Source organism: Mastigoproctus giganteus, chromosome 5 (assembly GCF_048544385.1).
Source record: "Mastigoproctus giganteus isolate SK-2022 chromosome 5, ASM4854438v1, whole genome shotgun sequence".
Classification (NCBI taxonomy): Eukaryota; Metazoa; Arthropoda; class Arachnida; order Uropygi; family Thelyphonidae; genus Mastigoproctus; species Mastigoproctus giganteus.
This window is the reverse complement of record NC_143579.1, coordinates 113151760-113176106: the sequence shown is the minus strand read 5'-3', so window position 1 is coordinate 113176106 and position 24347 is coordinate 113151760. Positions and strand designations below refer to the sequence as shown.

Here is a 24347-nt window from a genome sequence, read left to right as displayed (position 1 = left end):
ACACTTCAGGAGGGTTTCAAGCTCCCATGGGATTCAACTTCTACTCCAGACCGATAACACCCACCGTCTGTTTATCGAGCGAGCAATAATACAAATGCCATTACGGCAAAGTACTTTTACTGGTAAATTTCATCAAACTTTTGCACGCTTCTCGTGCAGGCTTTCCTTACCTTAGACGCAAACTCTAAATAATTAAGGACGTCGTCAATGTCCCTTGCAGGTGGGCTGTAAAGGGATATTAAATAAAATGACAAGGAGATGTACCCAACCTATATGCAAATTATGAATTTCGTACAGAGTCCATGGACGATTAGTTACTCTATATGTCTGTTTGGAATCACAATACAAGATTTTCGGTCAGTTCTGGTGGGCTGTATAAGCCTTGTTTGGATAGAGTAGCCTGCGATTTTGTGCATGTTACCCGTTGGAACCTTGATGGCTTGGGCTCTTGGATTGCTACAATATATTGATCCGATGGGTTTCAGCTGCTTGTCTGATTTCATCTGCCAATGTTCAGGAGCATTGACTGTTAATCTGCATGATGTTGAGGCTTAGGATGGGGTTGTTGCTGTCATAGTTGTCCTGTGTGTGAGAAGATGTAGCTGCCTGGGCTTGGCTGGTGCAATACTGATATGGAGATGTTGAAGGTTTAGCCATAGGCGGTCCTTAGTCCTACTATATCTAGTGCACGTTGATATTCTGGGCAAGTAACCTCTCTAACTGAATGTTAATGGTCCTTCTTCCTAAGCTTACAATTTATACAGCTGGGGCTTCATCTCGGTTCGGGCGCTCTGCATGCACATGCCCACTCTGGGCACAGTGACTGTGCCCAGAGTGGGCATGTACATGCAGAGTGCAGTTGCAGTGCAGCGATGTATGCCCTTATCCCAGGCAAAGAAAGCACCTTGTGACGACCGTAAAGGGCCTGAACTTGTGGGTACTACAGCCCAGAAAGATTCTGTCCAGAGCCACAGAATTTTTTTAAACAGGCTAGGACTGAGTGTTATTACTCAGTGTGCTGTTGCATTGCCTTTTGCCTTTGTTGAAAATCTAAATGTAACTTCCTTCTTGACATCATTTATGGTAACTCCATAGTCTGCTAAGTTCTTGTGGAACAAATCTTCTAGGAGTTCGTCATTGGATGCAGAGTTGGGGATATCGTAAATAAGAACTGAGGGGTTATTAAGCTTAGGAGGGCTGACTGATACCTCAGCTGAGTGAAGGGAGCTGGCTGTAGAAATATTATCTAGGTCCTGTTTGGAGGCAGCTTCTAGTAAAACCCTTTTATTGCATATCGGGCACAGCGATTTCACTTTAGTTGTTTTGAACTCATTTTTAACGGTACTCTGAAGAAATTCCTTGAGTGCATTGCTAGTTTTCAGCTTGGAGTCATCAGTGGCTCTAAGGATGAGAATACGTTGAGGTCTCTGAGGCTCTGGCTTGTTGGTTAGGAGGTTAGGAATAGGATCTGGGTTTGTTGAGAGTGAATTGGGTCTTGCAACATTGGTGTATGAGCGAGCTGGAGGAACACAAGAGGTACAGTTTCGGTCCTGATCTGAATTCTCCAGCAGATTGGGTGAGAACTTGGAGAAAGTATTAATGACTTTTTTTTGAAGTGTGGCTTTTGACCTAAGTTCTTCATTGACTGCCTTCAGCTTCTCGTTGTCTATGAGGAGCACCATTCGAATTCTTTCTGCTTTTCCAGGCTGTTCCATATTTCTTGTACATAGTTACCAGCTGACGTCGTAAATCTGTTAGCATTGTGGTTTAAGAACATGACCAGTTTTTTATGGAGTATTGCAACAACCTGATGCAAGGGTGTAGAGTCATCAACATTAACTCTTCCAGCAAGGGCACAGGGAGCTGGGATGGCAAGTCTACCAGAAGTCTGGATACCAGAGGCAATAGCTTTGTCAAGGGCTAATTGGGAAGGTAGGGTGGATGGAGTAGCAGGAGCTGAAGAGATAGTACAAACAGTGCTGGATGGTGATGAAGAGGCTGCTGGAGCAGAGGCAATGATGCTAGCAAAGGAACTGGTGTGGCAGATGTTTCTGAAGCTTCCTGTGCCAGATGTGATGCAGGAAGCAGTGTAGCAGCTAGGGAAGACATGGGAGCTTCTGTGGCCAGCTTAGGGAGCGATGATGAGCGAGAGCAAGGAGCAGTTGGATCTGGAGAGGCTTATGCAGGGGATTGGAGGCAGCTGCGGCGAGCAGAGGCGATATGCTGAATTCAAATTTGGATGACAAAAGTGGGTCTGGATCAGATCTTGGACATTGACATGTGATGATTTACTGTTCTCACCCATCAGGGATGGCCCAGGAGAACGGAGTTGTTGATCTTTCGACTTCTTTCTGCTTTCTTTTTCTTCTTTTTAGGCATAGATCTGTTGAGGGTCTGGTGGGGAAGAAGCACCAGCACCTCAGAATTATTTGCAGCATCCTCTGCGCGACAGTGGAGCCAGACTCTTCAATTGAACTCATAATGGCCGATGACTTTTGGGAAGTTGGATGAATTTTTTTTTTTTTTTTTTTCCCTCCGCAGTTAAAGAGAAATTTTAAAGTCTACTGATTTTTTAGACCTGAAGAGTCAACTGAGAACAGGAGAAATTCTCCTGGAAAATAAAGTTCCGACTAATTCCAAAGGGGGGGGGGGGGACACTGGTGGGTAATATTGAATGTTCCTGTAGTGAGCCAGTATATCATATGCTTACTAATGCCATCAACAAAGGACTGTATTATTGTATCTTGTCACACAGTCACAGTTCAAATTAAAAATCAGTTTTTAATTATCATCTTCAATTAGCCCTCTAGTTAACCTAATTTATAATCATGACATCATCATGATATTTAATAATAATTTTCAAATACTATATTAATTTGAGTTCTAAGTACCAGGTTCAGTTGAATGTCTATGCCAGCCAATCAGAGCTTGCTCACATGATCAAAGCTCTTCAATCAGTTTGGGAAGGAGCAATGGCTACCACAATGTAGTTGCAATTACTGTACAAAAGCACCAATCCATAAATAAACTAGCATTGGTATTTTTTTTTTATGTGAACCCCAAACACGAGAGGTATTAGAACCTATAGTACTTAGTACAGTGCTTGGGTTGGAGGTTGAGAAGACGAAAGAAGATATTTGTTCCAGAAAACGGCAGTTGAATGAATAAATGAGGAAGATGAAAAGTTGGTTCTGTGGGCTTGAAGTTGGACGGTAAATGGATGTTGGCTGGTGGCAGCACATGTTCGGACTGTTTTGAAAGAGAGAGCAGGAATTATAGAAGCCAATTCAGAAGAACAGTGCGCATGGAAGTACATGTAAAAGAGGCATGCAGCAGAAACAGTACATCTATGAGAAAGCGAGTGGAGACACTGTTAGAGATGAATCATTAATTAACCTAACTGCCCTCTTCTGAATGGAATCAAGAAGCCTGAGAGAGGTTTTGGGGGCACCACTACAGATGTGGGAACAATATTCCATGGCAGGGCAGATTTGCGATTTATACAGAGTGAGCAGCTGTTTGGAAGAAAAGTAACGCCGAGAGCGAAAGAGAAAACCAAGTTTTTTAGATGCAGAGGAAGCAATATTTGTAATGTGCTTGTGCCAAGAGAGATTAGAAGTCAGAGTAATCCCCAAAAGAGATATATCATTTTGCCTAGAAATCGGAGTGTCACTAAAGATAAGCATAGGTGCAGCAGAATCCTTTTTGCCAGATATAAGACAAGTCTGAGTTTTAGAAGGGTTGAAATCAACTAAGTTGTCTTTGCCCCACTGGAGAATTACCTGAAGATCGGAATTTAAGGAATTGGTAGCAGATTTTCGAGAAGTTGAAGCTGATTGAGCAGGACAAGGTTTCTCAAAATGGAAAGTGGAATGCAATGTGCTATCATCGGCAAAACTATGGATAGGATTTCCAGTCAATGGAAGAAGGCCATTAATATACAAGAGGAAAAGAGTGGGGGAAAGAACTGAACCTTGGGGGACACTGGCATTAGTGGAGGAAGTTAGAAGACAGAGAGCCATTTACCATCACCCTCAGTGAGTGATTGGAGAGAAAACTGGATAACCAAATACTAAAAACAGTTGGCGAACCATAAGATGGAAGCTTGTTTAGAAGACCTTTATGCCAAACATGATCAAAAGCCTTTGAGATGTCAAGAGCAACTACTTGTGTTTTTCCACGAACCTTTCCATTGAATTAGTCCATAAATGGGTAACATAAGCCAGAATATCACCAGTGGATCGACACTGACAGAATCCATACTGGCGATCGTTCATCAGACGGAAGGTTTCTAGGTAATTTAAGAGTTGGCGGTTAATTGATTTCTCCATTACTTTAGAAAGAGTAGAAGTAATTGCAATGGGACGATAATTGGATGGGAGGGATTTGTCACCCTTTTTAGGAACTGGCTGGATATGAGCAAATTTCCAAGCAGAAGGAAAAGCACCTTTGGAATAAGAAAGTGAAAAAAGACGGCAAAGAATAGGAGTAAGTTCAAGAGCAGAGGTTTTGAGAACAAGTGGAGAAATATCATCAGGACCTGGAGCTTTCTTAGCATCAAGATTCATCAAAATCCTTCTGATATCCTTTTGACGGAAGACCACAGGAGGCATTGAATGGAGCGTGTTGGGAATGGTGGGAGGTGTTTTACCAATATCATTAATACATGAGCTGGAAGAAAAATGGGATGCTAGCAGGTCAGCTTTATTCTTGGCTGCAGTGACAACAGAACCATCTGGTTTGGACAGAGGTGGGAGCAGAGATGGGCAAATGTTGCGGCCAATAGCTTTGGCAAGAGACCAGAATGCTCGGTTACCATTAGGGCAAGAAGCAAGTTTTCTACTCTTAGCCTGTTCAAACTCTAGTTTGGACTGATTAATAACTGCTTTACAATTGTTGCGAGCTTTGGTGTAGGCAGAAAATGAAACTGAAGAATTAGAAACAAGCCAATTATGATATGCAACATTCTTCTCTTGAACCGCCTTAGAAGTTTTGAAACAGTAATCCGACCAAGGAAAAGAAGAAAAGAAGTCTCGCAGGTCATCCCATTTTGCATTCTTGTAATGCCAAACAACACGAGGTTGGGAATAGCCATGAGATAAAGGTTCCATTGGAGAAGAGACAATCACCAAGCTGTGATCTGAAGTGCCTAAAGGACCTCTCACTTCAACTGTTTACTTAGAAGGGTTGTTTGTGAGAAAAAGATCAAGCGTATTGGCTGTATGATTAGGATTGTCTGGTATTCTTGTAGGTAAATGAACAATCTGTGCTAGGTCATTAGTAATTGCAAAAGCCTCAGCATCTCGACCTGCTGGGTCGGTGTGACTAGAAAACGGAAGCCAGCTGGAGTTGTGAACATTAAAATCACCAAGGAACGTGGCATTGTCGAGGCCACGTTCTGAGATTCTGTCAGAAAAAGTACATGGGGTCTGGCAGACTGCAAGTGGAAATGGACATTGCTGAGATTAGAATTGAGACCACGTATATTTGTGAAATGAATTAGGAAGTGCTTGGGAGGTTTAGATCTTTTCGCAGATAAGCTTGCTCTATTATTTTGACAATTCATGGTGTATTCAATAGTAAGAAAAAGTGGGTGGGACATGCTGTATGAAGTAATGAAATTTTTGGATATGGCGTACATGTGGTAAGAATATACCCAGATCCTTGACATAACGTGGCCTCGACAATGCTCCCCGCATGCACACTACTCGGACTCCCTCCAGTCACTATCTGGCAGAGTAGAGGTAGCAAGATTATACACTAGCTGATCCGGAAGCCTCCTAGAGAGTTACCAATAGGTTCGGTCCGGTGTACTAACTAGCGGCCGGCCTGCAAACACCGTTTTAGAACTGTACCCTCGAAATGTAAGGAATATTGGATCTCGCCACGATGTTCATCATAACCTCAAAAGTCATCAATCATACTGCATGATGGAAGAGATAGGGAAGGGTTGACTGGAACTTAGCTCTAGAGACTAAACATGGGTTCCACCACTTCAAGCCTCCAATAAGCAAAGTGGTGGTATTTCACCGGTTGATGAGAGTCATCTACCACCTAGTACTGCCTCGTGACATAGAGGGGCAGCATTCCTCCATGTGGTGTGGGTGCCACACCTCGACCCCTGCTTACGTTGGTTCACACCTGGGTGGTCACCCACCATGTACTTGTGCATGGAGGTTATACCCAGGTTTACTAACAGTCCCACCATCGTGAAGGTGCAAGCAGAGGATTTGGCTGTCACAGATCGTCCGGACTTCGCCGAAATTGGGTCCACTTCACTTGAGTGTCACCCGAATATCAGTTCCATCAGCGTTTTAGACTCCCAGGTAGCAAGTACAGCTTGTCTGGCATATCTGAGAGAATGTCTGTGACAACCTCAAGGACCATATAGAATCATACAGCAAAATACACAAAATAATAACACGTAACTGATCTAATTCAGGGTTAAGATTAAGCTAGTTCAGCAGTAGTAAACAAATTAAAAATAATAACATATATCAACGGTCTACAGAACCTATATGGCGTAGCCATTGTGCACGCCATAGAATCCACCAACACAATGCAAAATTTTAAGGTCTATATAACTATTAATTAAACGCCTTAGAAGTTCAGCATGAAAAACACATCGAAAGACTCACCGTCACCAATGGATTCAGGGTCACACAAAATTGATCCAAGAAATGCTATTATAACCACTTTAATAAACACAAATCTCAGAGCACAAAAAAAATAAACCGGCAGCAGTCACACACACACACACACCCTTGATAGCCATTGTGTGCAAGAACACCTACAAAAGTCGCGTCCAGGCGAGAATTTAACCAGTAAGCAAAATAAAATTTACCGTCCTAAATGCTGAATACTGATAAGCGTTAACCAATTAGAAAACTATATATCGAAAAATATTTCGGCACCCTCTTGAACTGCCGCCCATAAGCAACGCTTCCTTACCTCCACTGTGGTGGCCGTGTGTCAGAATATAGTTAGTTCACTATTATTGCTTGTGGTGGGAGGTTACTGCTTGTGCGTTCCACTTGATTTTTTGAATTTATTTATGTAATGAGTAGTGAAGAGTGTTTTTCTGTTCCCTGCTTTTAGCTCAAGAGCTAATTTATTAAAAAAATCTATATAATTTGCAAACTTTTTGACATACACGAGATAACTCGGGATAGCACAAATGGGTTAATTACTCCCATGTATTTTCTACTAAAAAATTTATAAAAAACACAAAACTATACGAGTATTCGTGATGCATACCTTAATCTGTAAAATAAAAAAAAAGTCGATCCGTTAGGCACATTTTCGGGAAAAAAATGTTCCTGGAAGGGGTTAATCAATAGCATAATACATCCTCCCTTCATATCCTATCTATCCTTCCTGTACATATTGACACCATGTCTCTGTTATCCCAACAATATCTGCCTTTGATGTTTTCACCAACACCTCAATTTCATCAAATTTATTTACCAAACTCGTTGCATTGGTATACACGCAAGTATACATGCACCTGTTCCTATTCTTAGCTTCCCTAACACATCCCATGTATTTTCTTGTTCCACAATGACTCCCTGCAGTCTCTGCAATCCCCTGCACCTTGTTATCCAAGCTGCTGCTCATTCCAATAGAAGCTGTGCAAGAATCATTTTCACCTCTGCCAGTGGCTACTGTTAATCTATTAGTCTGTGTATTTCTCCCCAAGCTAGCAGTTTTCCGACCCACCTGACACTGCCTTGACAGCATCAGCAAATATTCTTGCACCCTTTCTATTTAAGTGTATCCCATCCCTGTAGAAGCAATCTCTCCTTTTAACAAGCACACTTTATAGTCCTAGTCAAGCTCCTTGGTTTATTTGAATATAGGTAGGAATTTTGAAAGTTAATACTTAGCGTCCATAGATCTTACCATTCATAACTTGCTGTAAATTGTTATACGGTACGGAATATTGTAACGTAAATCCCGACCTTCATAGCGTAAGGTTTAATGTAAAACTAAATAGCAAAATACGTAGCACTGTATTTGAAATCTGTTAGATTAGTATAGTATTATCAATTAATCAGTAAAATTTATTAACCCTATTAAATTTCATTGTTAATTAAATTATTCTTAAACGGAATCATGAACCAGACTAGAGCAACAAAGCGATGTGCGCAAAGTAGCTGTAGTACTGTTGACTCGCGGGAGAACTGAAGGGGGCAATTCTGGAATGCATCACAGTCTAAAAAAATATGCAAAATGTGAAATTTTTGCAGAACTCTCTAGAACATGACATGATCTAGCCAAGGAGGATGTCTTTGTGTCTGCTAAATGCAGAGACTGAATAAATTAGGTGCCAACTCAGTGTTCTGATGGTGTCTACGAGAATTTGAGGTGTAGGGTAGATGCCTTTGAAGAAATTAATATGTGGATTCCATCAAGCTCACAGCTTCCCAACTGAGCACCAGAGCTCATTCCTGTGCATCAGGTAACACAGTGGCAATCTCCAAGGCAGAATGCGCTGGTCCCACAGGAAGTAGTTATTAGAAAACAGGCCTTGTGCATCGGGTTGCATTATATCATCAAAGTTTCTTGTGACGACCGACTAACTGGTTAAAATAAATTTTATTAAAATAAAAATGATATATACATAAGATAAAAGCGTTAAAATACAACAAGATAAGAGAGTTAAAATAGATATAATAAAAGCGTTAAAAATACATAGATAGTAGCTTTCGAAGCGGAGTGCCTCTTCATCAGCTAGTGTGTGAATGGTGTACTTCAGTATATATTAATGATTACAATAGCACAAGTCAGCTAGGCATGATCATCTATCACGAGTCTGGTGTCGGTAAAGCAGAATTACATACACGTGATGATCACCAGCACTCATCGCACTGCAATACAGTACATTCTATAATAGGGTGTAAGTGTACTCCCCTCGTCCGATTCATAGTACTATTATTTGTGGCTATGTGTAGTGCTTCAAGCCATGGACGCTGCCTGTAACATGTGAACAATCGACGATTTCAATACCCCGTTGGGGATCAAGATTGTGCTGCTCAACCCAGTAATGTTCGGCGACTGCAGAACCTTCAAAATTAGCGGTTCCCAGAGCCACCTCATGCTCAGAAATCCGATCTTTAAATCTTCTACCAGACTCACCTACATAACACCCCCCCACAATCTGAACAAGTAATGCAGTATACGGAAGCACTCCGTAGGAAAGGAGGAACTGATGTTTTCACCTTAGAAATAATAGATTTCTAAGGTGAAGAACCTTAGAAATCCTCTCAAGAACCTCACTCTCTACAGATGATATTTGTACTGCTCTCAATCTGTGTTTAACAGGGAGCGTGAGTGATCATGTTCAGTGACTCTCTATTCCACCAAATACAGGGCACAGCTATGGTTGCCCATGTTAGTCCTGTCGTGGCCAATATCGTCATGGAAGAACTTGAGAATCAGATTTTCTTGAACTTACCTATTCCTATCACTCTCTGGTGTCGTTATGTTGATGATATTTTTGCAATTGTACCTCGGGGATCAGAATCTGGGCTGCTGCAATATCTCAATTCCCTGTTGCCCATCATTCAGTTTACGATTGAACTAGAGGTTGATAATATCCTTCCTTTTTTGGATGTGTTAGTCCAGCGCGTGGATTCACGTTTAGTAACTTCCGTTTTTAGGAAGCCAATATGTGCAGGCCAATTTACCAATTATGGTTCTGCGCACGCCCCTGGTCATTTACGTAGCACTGCTCGCACCTTATTCGCCCGCGCTTGGATGCACTCTAGTTCGACTGGTGACAGGCAGTTGGAGATTTCTAAAATTAGGGTGGTGCTTTCAAATTGCGGCTATCCATCTCATGTTCTAGATAGATGTGAGCTTCAACCTCACGAATTTGTTATAAAATCTAACCCACCTCGCGTCAATCAATTTATCTCTACCGTCTACATCCCCTATTATCTGCGCATATCAGAACATCTTGTTAGGATTTTGCATCACCGTCATATACGACGTGTGCCATTTCCGGGGAGGAAATTACAATTTATTATTTCCAAGGTGAAAACACCAGTTCCTCCTTTCCTACGGAGTGGTTCTGTATACCGTATTGTGTCCGGATTGTAGGGGGTGTTATGTAGGTGAGTCTGGTAGAAGATTAAAAGATCGGGTTTCTGAGCATGAGGTGGCTCTGCGAAACTGCTAATTTTGAACGCTCTGCAGTCGCCGAACATTATTGGGTTGAGCAGCAAACCTTGATCTCCAATGGGATATTTAAATCGTCAACTGTTCACGTGATTACCGCAAGCGCTCATGGCTTGAAGCACTACAAATAGCCACCAATAATAGTACTGTGAATCGGACAGGGGGAGTACACTTACACCCTATTATAGAATGCACTGTATTGCAGTGCAATTAACACTGGCGATCATCACGTGTACATAATTCTGCTTTACCGACACCGGACTCGTGATACATGATCATGCCCAACTGACTAATGCTATTGTATCCATTAATATAGCTGATGAAGAGACACTCTGCTTCGAAAGCTACTATCTATGTATTTTAATGCTTTTATCCTATTTTATTTCTGTTTTATCATATGCATATATCATTTTTATTTTAATAAAATTTATTTTAACCAGTTAGTCGGTCGTCGCAAGAAACTTTGATGATATGGAAGTAGTTATTGTTGGTGACTCTGTTGTCAGGGAGATGGGGAATATATTATGCAAAAAAGATAGGTGGAACTGGACCAGGGTATGTCTGCAGGGGCAAAGGTTGATGACGTAGAGCAGATATCATCTTTTAAGGGCGCCTCCGTAGCCAGGTGGGAAGGAGCAGCAGTGTGTAGCACACACTTCTTGATTAGACCGGGATTCGAGCCCGTCACCACCAAATACGGAGGATGCGGAAAGGTCAGGGAATAACCATCGCATATTCCCGGAGCAATATGGCCTTAGTTGCTAATGCTCCTAAAAACCAAATAACAACAACAACATATCATCTTTTAAGGGCACAAAAGGTGATATTGTTGTACATGTTAGCACTAATGACCTGAAGAGTAAGAGATCTGCAGATTTACTTAACAAGTACAAGTCAATGTTGAAAAAAAAGTTGTGAGTTAGGGTTAAATTTGAAAGTGTCGGCAATTCTGCCCAGACACGATAGGATGGAATATATGATGAGATCCTTGTCAATCAATTCGGCCCTGGAGAGATTGTGCAAGGCTCACTGGGTAGAATTTGTTTCAGCGTGGTCTGTACTTGCTAACAGGAGAGGCTGCTTCTGCAGGGATAGAATACGCTTAAATAGAAAGAGTGCAACAATATTTGCCAATGTTATGGGGGCAGTGTTAGGTGGGTCAGAAAACTGTTAGCTTAGTGGGATTCACAGACTAAAATATTAACAGAGCCTCTGGCAGAGGCGAAAGTGATTCTTGCACTGCTTCTATTAGAATGAGCAGCGGCCTTGGAGGGTGGGGTGCTGGGGCTTTCAGGCACTGGTGGGAATCAATCGTGAAACAAATAAATACATCAATTGTGTTAGGATAACTAAGAATAAGAATAGGTGCATGTATACTTGAGTATACACCAATGCTAGAAGTTTGGCAAATAAATTTGATGAATTTGAAGTGCTGGTCAAAACAATAAAGGCAGATGTTGTTGGGATATCAGACATGGTGCCTCACAGATATATAAGCAGTGTGGAATTAGAATTTGGGGAGTACAATGTGTACCGAAAGGATAGATAGGGTAGGAAGACAGGAGGGGTTATGCTGTTAGTTAAGAAACACATAAAATCTATGGAAGTTGACAGCTTAAATAAATTTAAGGCTGAACTTGACAAGCATTTGAAGTGACTGTATTTGTGAAATGGGAGGGGGTTGTTTTTTTTTTTTTTTTTTTGCCTGATGCTATATAAGCTGCTTTCTTGCATCATTTTCCTCAACTAATGCTAAATAATTATTTCAATAATTCTATGATTTTGCCAATGCCAACATCTGAAAAGGAATTTTTTCTTTTGCATTTTAAATAAATAAAAAAAAAATGTCATTGCCTGCATCTTGAATGGAGCTTCTGAAACCATACATCTGTTCTCCTCTTTCAGTCTTTGAAAGTCTTTGAAACCCATGTTTTCAGCCTTCCTAGGCAAGGAATATCATCCCATTTATCAGGAAAAGAATGTTGTTTTTATTCTTTTGCTTCCATCCATATATGGTATATGGTTCTCTCCAGATCATACACCGAACCCTCTATTATTTGAGTTTTGAAATTCTATTTTCAGGCATGCTAGCCTATATATCTGAAGCACCTACAAGTCTTGCATGTAGTAACTTGACTCCTAGCAGGTGGATTTTGACTCTTAGAAATATTTGTGAAGCCAAATTTTTAAAATAGGAACAATAGAAATATTGCAATTATCCACCCATCTGCATGTGTCTCTCAGTGGATGAATTTTTGTGACATTTTATATTTGGCACTTTTAAAACAGAATACTTGTTTATAAGTATTCTGTTTACAATTATATTAACAAGTGAAATTATTCTTGCAAGAATGGAATCCTTTATCCTACACTCCACTTTAAAATCTCATCCTTTATCTAAACTTTGGTTTTTCAATAAATGTGCTAAGGCTGTTCAAGAGAAGAATGTTGCATATCATAATTGGCTTGTTTCTAATTCTTCAGTTTCATTTTCTGCCTACACCAAAGCTCGCAACAATTGTAAAGCAGTTATTAATCAGTCCAAACTAGAGTTTGAACAGGCTAAGAGTAGAAAACTTGCTTCTTGCCCTAATGGTAACCGAGCATTCTGGTCTCTTGCCAAAGCTATTGGCCGCAACTTTTGCCCATCTCTGCTCCCTCCTCTGTCCAAACCAGATGGTTCTGTTGTCACTGCAGCCAAGAATAAAGCTGACCTGCTAGCATCCCATTTTTCTTCGAGCTCATGTATTAATGATATTGGTAAAACACCTCCCACCATTCCCAACACGCTCCATTCAATGCCTCCTGTGGTCTTCCGTCAAAAGGATATCAGAAGGATTTTGATGAATCTTGATGCTAAGAAAGCTCCAGGTCCTGATGGTATTTCTCCACTTGTTCTCAAAACCTGTGCTCTTGAACTTACTCCTATTCTTTGCCGTCTTTTTTCACTTTCTTATTCCAAAGGTGTTTTTCCTTCTGCTTGGAAATTTGCTCATATCCAGCCAGTTCCTAAAAAGGGTGACAAATCTCTCCCATCCAATTATCGTCCCATTGCAATTACTTCTACTCTTTCTAAAGTAATGGAGAAATCAATTAACCGCCAACTCTTAAATTACCTAGAAACCTTCCATCTGATCAACGATCGCCAGTATGGATTCCGTCAGTGTCGATCCACTGGTGATATTCTGGCTTATGTTACCCATTTATGGACTAATTCGATGGAAAGTTTCCGTGAAACACAAGTAGTTGCTCTTGACATCTCAAAGGCTTTCGATTGTGTTTGGCATAAAGGTCTTCTAAACAAGCTTCCATCTTATGGTTTGCCAACTGTTTTTAGTAATTGGTTATCCAGTTTTCTCTCTGATCGTTCACTGAGTGTGATGGTAGATGGCTCTCTGTCTTCTAACTTCTCCACTAATGCCGATGTCCCCCAAGGTTCAGTTCTTTCCCCCACTCTTTTCCTCTTGTATATTAATGACTTTCTTCCATTGACTGGAAATCCTATCCATAGTTTTGCCGATGATAGCACGTTGCATTCTACTTTCCATTTTGAGAAACCTTGTGTCCTGCTCAATCAGCTTCAACTTCTCGAAAATGTTACCAATTCCTTAAATGCTGATCTTCAGGTAATTCTCCAGTTGGAGAAAAACAACTTAGTTGATTTCAACCCTTCTAAAACTCAGTCTTGTCTTATATCTCGCAAAAAGGAATTCTTCTGCTCCTATGCTTATCTTTAGTGACACTCCGATTTCTAGGAAAAATGATATATCTCTTTTGGGGATTACCCTGATTTCTAATCTCTCTTGGCACAAGCACATTACAAATATTGCTTCTTCTGCATCTAAAAAACTTGGTTTTCTCTTTCGCTCTCGGCGTTCTTTTCTTCCAAACAGCTGCTCATTCTGTGTAAATCGCAAATCCCCCTGCCGTGGAATATTATTCCCACATCTGGGGTGGTTCCCCCAAAACCTCTCTCAGGCTTCTTGATTCCATTCAGAAGAGGGCATTTAGGTTAATTAATGACTCATCTCTAACAGAGTCTCTCCACTCGCTGTCTCATAGATGTACTGTTTCTGCTGCATGCCTCTTCTACATGTACTTCCATGCGCACTGTTCTTCTGAATTGGCTTCTATAATTCCTGCTCTCTCTTTCAAAACAGTCCGAACACGTGCTGCCACCAGCCAACATCCATTTTCTGTCCAACTTCAAACTCACAGACCCAACTTTTCATCTTCCTCGTTTGTTCATTCAACTAGCGTTTTCTGGAACAACCTTCCTTCATATGTTTTTCCTGAAAATTACAGGCTACAGAAGTTAAAGCCCAATGTTAGCAAATATCTTCTTTCGTCTTCTCAACCTCCAACCTAAGCACTGTACTAAGTACTATAGGTTCTAACACCTCTCGTGTTTATGGTTTACATAAAAAAAAAAAAAAAAAAAAACCAAGCAGACTGCAGAAATAAACAACCAAAGATTGTTTTCACTGCTGCAGGCAGTAAGTGGTAATTTGCATGTGGAAATTTACTAATTTGTGTATATCAGTGATGGGATAAGGGAGGCATTGAAACACTTGTGTTATATACATATATTTGTTGAATGGATAATGGTGTTATAATCTTTAATTACAAAATATGCTCAAGTAAAATAGATGTACTATCTGTATATATTAAAATAATGGAATTTCTATTTTTAGAAAGAAATAGTATCATTCAGAATGAAGATGTTCACATATGTCCTGCCTTCCTGGAGTTCACATTCCTTAATTGGGATAACAGCATGAATGTATGTTGTTATATGTTTTTATTTGCAGTATCTCACTTAAAAATACTGTTAATCAAATTATAGTATAAAACAGTTATAGCTTGTTATTTTGCTGGTAATGATTTTTTTGGAAAATAGTGTTGTATCCAGTGCTCAGTTTATAGTATACTTAAACCATAATCTAAAATAATAAATGTATGTATATTTTTCAGTTCCACTGCTCAAAGACTCCAAATCCTGAAACATTGTGTGCATGCAGTGGAATTTTTTTTTTTTTTTTTTTATGGTATAATTCCTGCTATTAAATAAAATTACTCTTTTCCAAATGGTGCCATGATTAAATGGTGTCATGATTGAAAATTGGTGCCTATTAATAAATTCAATAAATGCATGGTTTAAAAATAGTTTCGATTAAATATGTGTTTTATGAGGTGCTACCCAAAAGTTCTTGAAATGTATTTATTAAATAAATTAGACTCACCCTGGGTCTTATTCACTGCCGTCACCTTCGAAGTAGTCCCCTTGAGTGCACAAACACCGATCCCAGCGCTTCTCCCATGAGTTGAATGCATCCTGACAGTCCTTCTTCGTTATAGTGTTCATCACCACCTGCGATTCGGTTTGGATATCCCCTATGCTGTCAAATCTTCAACCTTTCAGATTTATTTTCATTCTTGGGAAGAGGAAGAAGTTGCAGGGGGCTAAGTCGGGGAAACAAGGGGGTGGGGGACGGTTTTCATGTTGTTGGATACCAAAAACTGCACCGCAGCGCGGGATTTGTGGACCTGTGCATTGTCATGATTAAGGACCCAGTTGCTCTTTGTGTGCCACTTCTCTTGATGTTTCCTGCTGAAGGCTTCTCTTAACCGTCTCAGGGCATCACAGAAGAACTTTGCATTGACAGTCTGGACAGGAGAGACGAATTCCTTATAGATGATCCCACCAATGTCCAAAAAACAGATCAGCATGGACATCACATTGCTCCTCACTGGTCAGGCTTTCTTCGGTCAGGGCGAAGATTAGCTCTTCCAGTGGGATGATAGTTTCTTGGTTTACGGGTTGTACCCATATACCCTACTATCGTCACCAGTGATGACCGTAGAAAGGAATTTTTGATCACTCCTGGCCTGTTCTTGAAGATCTCTGCTAACTTCTATGCGATGCTGTTTTTGGTCTTTACTCAGTAACCATGGCACAAACTTGGCCGCGATCCTTCTCATGTTCAACTCGTGTGGCAAAATCTGCTAACACCTGCTGTACGATAGTCCTATAATGCCACAAATATCGCAGATGGTCTAGCTGCAGTCTTCACGGATCGCCGCCTGAACTTTTGCAACAATTTCCAGGGTTGGGGCTCGATGATGGACGCCCAGAGTGATCATTGTAATGAACTGACATTCGACCATTTTTAAAACAGTTAAACCAGTAGTAGGTCTATGTCTGGCCTAAAGCATCGTCACTAAAAGCTTGTTTCAACTTCTTATGGGTTTCTGCTGCTGTATCGTTAAGAAGGAAACTTGATGCAAGTTTCCTTTTTGATGCAAGTACATTGCTCTCTCAATATCAGCCATTGCAACAATCGCAAATTATGCAAAACACGCCACCAAAGAACTGTGCATAAATATTCAATGACTCTATCCAGCCTAAAGCCATATGGCACAATGATTCACAAAGGATGCATGCAGTGTTACCTAGCGCCACAAGTCTGTACTGGATGTAGCTCCCACACAACATTCAAATTTCGGGAACATTTGGGTTGTCGAACTCCTTTCTCAATTTTAAATTTACTACTGTCCTTGTCTAGTCGATAAAGGAGGTAGCACTCTCATATATTTTCTTAAAAATCATAATATATGGGTATCTATGCCTTGTCTTTTCAGTGCCCGAAACATTGCCTTATGTCATTTGGAGTCAAATGCCTTTTCGTGATCCATAGTTGAGAGTCCTGTCCTAAAGTCAGCTTGCTCTTTCGGTTGCCCTTGTTTGTCATCCTTAATTAAATTATATAGGAAATTAAATTCTTTTTTATTCATCTGTAAGTACAACTTAAAATGATCTTTATCTTCTTCTAAGTCCTGCAGTACATGGTGGAATTTGCCCTTTTCTGTTCTCTTCCAGTTTATGTTGTATCCATTGCTTACTCTCTTTTGTTTTCTCGGCTATAAGAAAAAGCACATGCACTTTCTAAATCTTCAAAATCTGAAGAAGAGGATGAACTGAGGATGAATTCCTTTTGCTTCAGCTCTCCCCCAAAAAGAACAACACATATATAACATGACTTGGTAGTGATGTGTCTCCTACGACCGACTTCACTGTTTGAATTAAACAGTGAAATGAAATGACTCTCAAGTTCCGTGTGTTTCTGCCCTTAGGCCCATCCATCAGTGTTATTATTATTATTATTATTATTATTATTATTATTAGCCATATGGTGCAAGGAAGCCTGAGGCTTATGCTGCACCAGCCAAAAAAAAAAAAAAAAAATTTCTGAGTTACCCTGAGAGAGAGAGAGAGAGAGAGACAGACAGAAGGAAATCACCAAGAAAGAGAAGAATGATGATATCCAGCTCAGGACCCTGGGTGTGCCAAGCCCATACTCACCAGATGTGAGCCCCTGGGGTTTCTTCGTTGCAATGTGCGTGTTTTTTAGTTACTTGTCTACAAGAAGAAGCTGGAAGCATCTGAATTAAACCAACAGCCGTCATTCGTTACTGAGTCATCAGTAAAGCTGGCGAAGTCAACAAAAATGTCTCCTGTTTATTCACTTAATCAGTGTGTCATATGCTTCTATTCGTTAAAAGCATCACTTCTGTTGTTAATGAAGGAATTACCATTCCTTCATTAAGCATCGATGTAATGCAAAACAAAAAAATTCCCTCACCGCAGTTCGATCTCAATTCTGGTTGTACTTTACCCGTTCTCTTTGTTGTTGTTTAGGGGTTTTATGGCACATCGGCGTCTGATGCTGTAATGCGCCAAGTCAATCCACACTCTGAGCCTAAATTACGAGGATAATAGTGGCTAATAAATGTGTTTATTAAGAAAATGTTAAAAATGTTAGGTGCAGACTGGAGAGATTTCTGCGCCTGAGGCCGTTAGAAGTTCTTTCCCCAGTTAACTATATGATATGAACTCTTACGATTAACTTCCTTAGACTCTCGCAACTCCTCGCTACACCTACATCCCATCACTGGTACGAAGCATACATATTCTGGGACCCCTCTTCTAGAACATAGTTTTGGACAGCTGGTTTTTGCAAAAACCTGAGAATATCTCGCCTTCGCCTGATCTCATAGATCCATTATTGTTAAATTTCGTTCCAAACTAATCTCCATTGAACGGATTATGCTGCTTGCATGGCGAAAGTTTGTTGACGAGTGAGTTTTATCGTACATCACAAAAGAAACACAAAGAAACACAAAAAAGATGTAGAGCGGAGTAATGTTTCATCCTATGCCTGTCAGAATTAATAAAAATGTAATACCCAACTCAGTGGGTAAAAGTACGTAGTAGTGGTCATAACAACTGTTCGTTTAGCAGATGTACACGTTGAAGTCTTTGCAATATCATCTACGCCCCAAGTGAAAGAGATGTGAATAAGTGCAATCAAAACACCACCCTCCAGGTATGGTCTGTTCATGACTACTAAATTTTCGAGAGTTGCATTTCGTACTATACCCAGTGCTCGAAAGTAATGTCACTGAAGCAAGACAAGTTGCACTCATTCCCCCGCCCCACGGATTGATTAAAAGAAAATTTATTTTTATGCCTTACTACTTGCCCAATTGATTATTTCCATTTTCTGTCAGCTGCATAGAATTAATTGCCTGGTGGGTTTAAATCAATGCTAATACCATGATATTCTCTGAGTTAATTGAAGCTATAGTTAGCCGATCTCAGGCCAAGGAAATAGGGGTCCCTCCCTAAAAACTAATTCCGGTTTTCCAGAAAACAAAACCATTTAGGGAAACGAATAAATTTGAATTTCAACTTAAGGTGCTTTTCGATGTTTGCTTTACAATACTTTACACTCTTGTCGTGTATAATTATGAAAGTTTGAGGAGGTTATAAAATTATGCACAGATTATATGCATTCTATTTAATGTGCGAAATAGTTGTATCCGAAGAAGAGTGATATTCATTTAACATCAGAATTTATCAGCAGTGGTACACATTTAGTAGAGTCTGTTGCCATTGCGAAGGCAACATATGTTATTCTTTTGATGACAAATACAACGGAAGGGAAGGAAATTTGTTTCTTTCTATGAAATTATGTTTGTGTAATGCATTTTTCATTACGTGGAAAGTGAATATCTCTCTATACATTAAAAAAAGTTACCCCCTAGTGATATTTATTCGAGCCAATGGGTGAAGAGGACGGGGCAATTACATCACTTATTCGATCCAGTGGGAGAAGAGGGCGGGGAAATTACGTCACTACAAATGCGCGGGTAAATAATTACATTGTTGTCTTCCATTGAAAGACAACTGCCTCCATAATGTTCACCAACGTCATGCACATGCTTCACTGTCTAATACATGACGACGCTCGTCATCATTTGATGTGCCATTGTAATGTCAGATGATGAAGTGGCCCGATATGGTTTAGTATTTTATTAATTTATAGTATTTTGTAAATAAAATATTTTGTAAATTTTGTTTCATAATGCATATTACTCATGCATTATGAAACCCGAAGCAACAGGCCTTTTCCTAAGTGACCTATGTAAACTCAGGTAAATAATTACATAGTGATATTTATTCCACCTTGAGAATGCCGTGTGGTGGGGTAGCCAATGGAAAAAGAGGGATGTGAGTCACGTGGTACAAGTGGGCGGGACAATTCTCACTACAAATGTACGAGTAAATAATTACATTAGATATCGATCGGTGCGTTTCCAGAAGTGTCTTTTACGTAGAAAAGATTTGACTTACTCCGTCATACCTCTACATTTTACATAAAAAAGCGTGCGCGGGGATTGGCGGGCAAAGCCCCCTAGTTTACATTATTTTAATTGTTAATATGCTCAGAAATATATTGGTTAGAGCATTTTATTTTGCCTTCTACAAGTGGCATCACAATAAAGCTATGCAGTTGACTACTATTGCGTAAAAAAAAGAGGAAATAAAGTGTCATTACAACATTTAAGTTGCGAATAACAAGCAGTCAAGAAATGCATTTGGCTCGGCTGCATTTACATACGAACTTCTTATTCCTATTAATATGTGACTGCAACAGATCGAATAGATTGGGATTTCCAGGGTTCCTACGAGCAACCACAAGTGTTGCGACCGATGTGTCATTGATACAATCATTCATATAAATCGTTAATTGTAAACTTGACTGACATAGTGGTCGTGCTGGAATATAAATAAGAACTTTTCTCTCTCTCTTATTTTTTTTTTTTTTAAGTAGTGCCACTTCTAGAAGGTAAATTAGATATACTTAACCAATATTGCATTATTACAGGCAGATTAACGATTAAAATTGTACAAATATTTACCTTCCACGCCATGAAAAATGCAAGTTTTCTAGTTTGATTCTTTCATATAATGCGATAAATTAACTGGACAAAGGACAAATAATGCTTAGTAATCTGCCATCCTGGGATAAATAATAAAATAAATAATTAACGAGGCACTATATACTGAGCATAAAACTGCATCGCAAAATATGCTGTGGGCACCAGAAGAACATCCGTCAGCCATGTTTTTCTTGTCGGAGAGGGCCGGGCATTAAAATTCTGTTGATTAAGAATTAGAACCCCACGAATGAAGCACTCTCCACGTTTATAAAGAATCACACTAGTAAGCTTGGTCTGGAAAGTGTTCGCTATTCTAACGGTGCTCATTGTAGCCCTAACTGCTGATGCACCATCCACAGCTGTAATGGCGAATTTTGTGGAGTGTACTTTCCACACGAGTTCGACAGTTTGCGCAACTTCTTTTAACGAAGTTCTATATATTTAATCTTAAGAATAAAAGCAACAATTAACGTGGGGGTAACTATGATGGGCCATTAAAAACTCTTTCTGTTTCATTTCATGTGCTTAGTATAATTACATTGGTTGTTTTTAACCAGAAATTTCAGTTTTCCTTTACTGAAATACCGTAAAAGGGGGACTCGTTTTAAGTACAACCATTTCGCGAGCAAAATTAAAAAAATATATTTATAAAAATAAAAGCAATATTCCACTTTTTTTTTTATCTTTTGACATTCATTAGAGATCTTACACTCGAAACACACGACTAAAGAAGTATTTCTGTGTTTCTCGGTGCCTTCGTTGTGCGATGCACAGACGAATTAAACAAAGATGATTAAAAAAGTCTTTCAGTAATTACACTAACAATGAGTACCTGCATTTCGCTAATTACTTGGCAGCGTGTGGAATAAAGACGAATTCACTTCTCTCGGAGCGCTAATTTCTTCTTACGGCACACTGTATCGCGATTCTTCCCCCCTCCCCCCTCTTCCTCCACGCAGTTTCTGTCGAACTGTCTAGGGAGGCGTTATTCTTACTCCAGTCAGAATTTAGCGTAGCAATAAAAAGGGTGCTTATTGCGCGGTAATTCGCTCCACACAACCAAGTCGCTGTTGTGTGCCAGCCCTAATTGTCTGCCCTTACCGTGGCAGCTGCGTTTGTCCTACAGTCTTAATTAGTAACGTGGGGGTAACTATGATGGGGCATTAAAAAAAAGAGACAGAGAGAGAGAGAGGAAAAAAAAGTTCGGGTCTCTCTCGTAATCACGAGCCATAGTCTGTTTGAATTGCTGCAAAGCGTAAAATTTCAAAGTATTTTACAATAATTATAAGCTGAGAGATAATTGCTTGCATTTATATTTCAGCCAATTTTTTTTCCTTCACTTTTTTTCTCCTCCTGCAGTTATCTATGAATGATAACTGAAACCCTTCTTACTCGGGGAGCCAAAAAAATGTTTCTGTGTACGAAAGAGAACCAAAGTGGCTCTCACTGATGACCAGTGGGTCACCAAGACAACCTCATGAGATAGGTACGACGGGGGGAGGGATGCGAGGTGGTGATTTCGTTACAGAATACTCTAGTGGCACAGGCATGCGTGCAACTGAAAAAAGGAACTTCCGTTACACTGAAATTCGTCTTTTCTTGCTAATTTTCACCCCCGAAAACTTGCAGTATCGGAATCGAAGAATTCCCTTCCCCTCCCCCACAAAATAATAAAATTTTATAATGTAGGGAGGTGTTATAGGGCCAGGGAAATTTTACAATATGCAGAACTATTTTATTATAACGTCATGTGTCGATAAAAATATTGTTTCCTGACGCGCCACTGTTGCCACATCATTTCGATTATCTTATTAGCTCTAGTTGTAGGGATCATGGGAATATGTAATATTCAGAATTTAGCTGTTCGTATTTGCTAATTTACATACGAGGTATCACAAAAATCTCTTCTCGAAAGCTAAAAAATATCGAACACAAGGTCGAGATCGAAGTTGCGCATTAACTTTAAGCCATGGAAATATAGATTACAAGGCATAAAGCTAAGGACCCTTGCAAAACTTAGCAACGGTCAAATTTTAGTGGTATATGGCAATTAATCGAGAATCAGATGTCCAGAGAACAAAGCAGAAGAAATAATAAAGGAACTGGAATGGAATTAAAGAAATTACAAAGTTATGCAATTCTCTTTCAGAGCTTCAAATTTCTTGAATGATCATCTGGAGGATGTGACTTTAGGAATGGGGGTTATGAAATTACACCTAGGTGGGTGCTGAGGTCGATCAGATGTACTTCAAGTCCTATCTGCGAGATGTTAAAAAAAAAAAGTGGACATTAATTTTGAAGGGCTTTCAAAAGTCTAAAAGATTTGTGTTAATGTTTAACGTTGTTGCTTTAAAGTTTCAACCTGAGAATGAGTAAATTAATTCATTTAAAAGTAAAGGACAAATCACAGAAGCAAACAGGAGTAATACCAAGACTGTAACGTAGAAGGTAAGGAATAGCTGTGAGCCTGTTTTGTAAAAAAAACCTGGTCATTGTGTACCCTGTGTCCGTGTTCGTAACCGAAGACTGCGATCAACCTAACATTAGTAGATAGGTTCGATACCTGCGTATTGAAAATTGAGGGATACATACTCGTATTTTTCATCGGAAGTGGGACAAGCCTTTACGGGCTATTTTCGCTCCTTTGCTGAGTGAGATGGTTATGAACGGATGGGTGGTTTTAACCCCCTTCCCCATACGAAATTTGCGAACCGTCTACTCCGTGGTCAAACCATGCGATGGTAGCTGACTGTTCGTCCTTCACTTTTTGCCCACCCCCTCTGCAAAGAGTGAAAAGCACTGGCCTTACGACGTGGTAGCTTCGCCACAACTTTTCATGCATGGTCCAACAATTATACCTACCGTAAAATGCACTTCACACAGACGGACAACCATTCTTGCTGGACGGCCCTGTCTATTTAAGTTCCGCCCCTGAGAGACGGAGCACAATGTTTGGCCTTTCCAAAAATTTGTCAACGTGCTCATTCAATAGTGTTTTGTGCACTCGCACTTGCACCCTCGTGGGCACCACAGTTGGTAGGATCGCCGTCCTCCCCACACCGGGTGGAAAAGACCGGAGTTCGATTCCCGAACCGGAATTGTTATGGGCCTTTCTCACGATGGCTGAGTTAGTCGGTTTTAGGCGAGGCATGATTTTTTTCTCGCGGAAACTCGGATTTTTCGTCCAGAAATCAGAAAATCGACCTCAGAACACGCTCAATTTATGACTCAGCGTGTTCCGATGCTCTTAAAAACCCAACAAGAACAACTCGCACTTGCTCGTGACTTATACAATATAAAGCTAAAACTAAGCTTTATATTATATAAGTCACGAGTTTTTATAATAGCTTAGTTTGAGAAGCGACTATTCTGTTCGCTGTTGTCCATTTTTGTGTTATCGGGAACCCCTAAACAATCCTATAAATTTTATTTGATCATTTTAAAATTTCAGAGAAAAATAAAATGAAAATTCCAGAAGTTCGCTTATTTTTTAATTTTTAAAATTTACTGCTGTTAGAGTCATTAACTTGTTGGCATCGTTACAATAAGGTCGATTTTAGTTTCTTTGCAAGCAACATTCGTTTCATTAACGTAACGAAGGGTGAATTTAAAAATCTTTGGGAGGTGAGAAGAGGAGGGGATCAAATGGAAGCAGCAGTCCTAAAATACTGTTTTTTTTTTTTTTTTTTTTTTGTTTTTTATCATTCACGTACTGGGAATTTAACTGTTCTTATTATTGACCAGGCTGTCATTTCAAGGCAGCTTTATGCTAAATGGTAACGATAGATCCATGTTACTGATCTAGCACTAAAATCCTTCCCTTTCTCCAGTACATGAAACAAAAAAAAAAAAAAAAAAACAAAAAAAAAAACTTGTTC

General features: G+C 39.9%; 1 protein-coding gene across 1 annotated transcript in view; it reads left to right on the top strand.

The window, feature by feature from the left end:
- Positions 1-24347, top strand: part of barr (non-SMC condensin I complex subunit H) — a 462459-nt gene that overhangs the window by 314776 nt on the left and 123336 nt on the right. The window contains exon 9 of the mRNA XM_090374633.1: positions 14877-14965. Coding sequence (XP_090230759.1) covers positions 14877-14965 — 89 coding nt within the window. The remainder of the gene's footprint in view (positions 1-14876; positions 14966-24347) is intronic.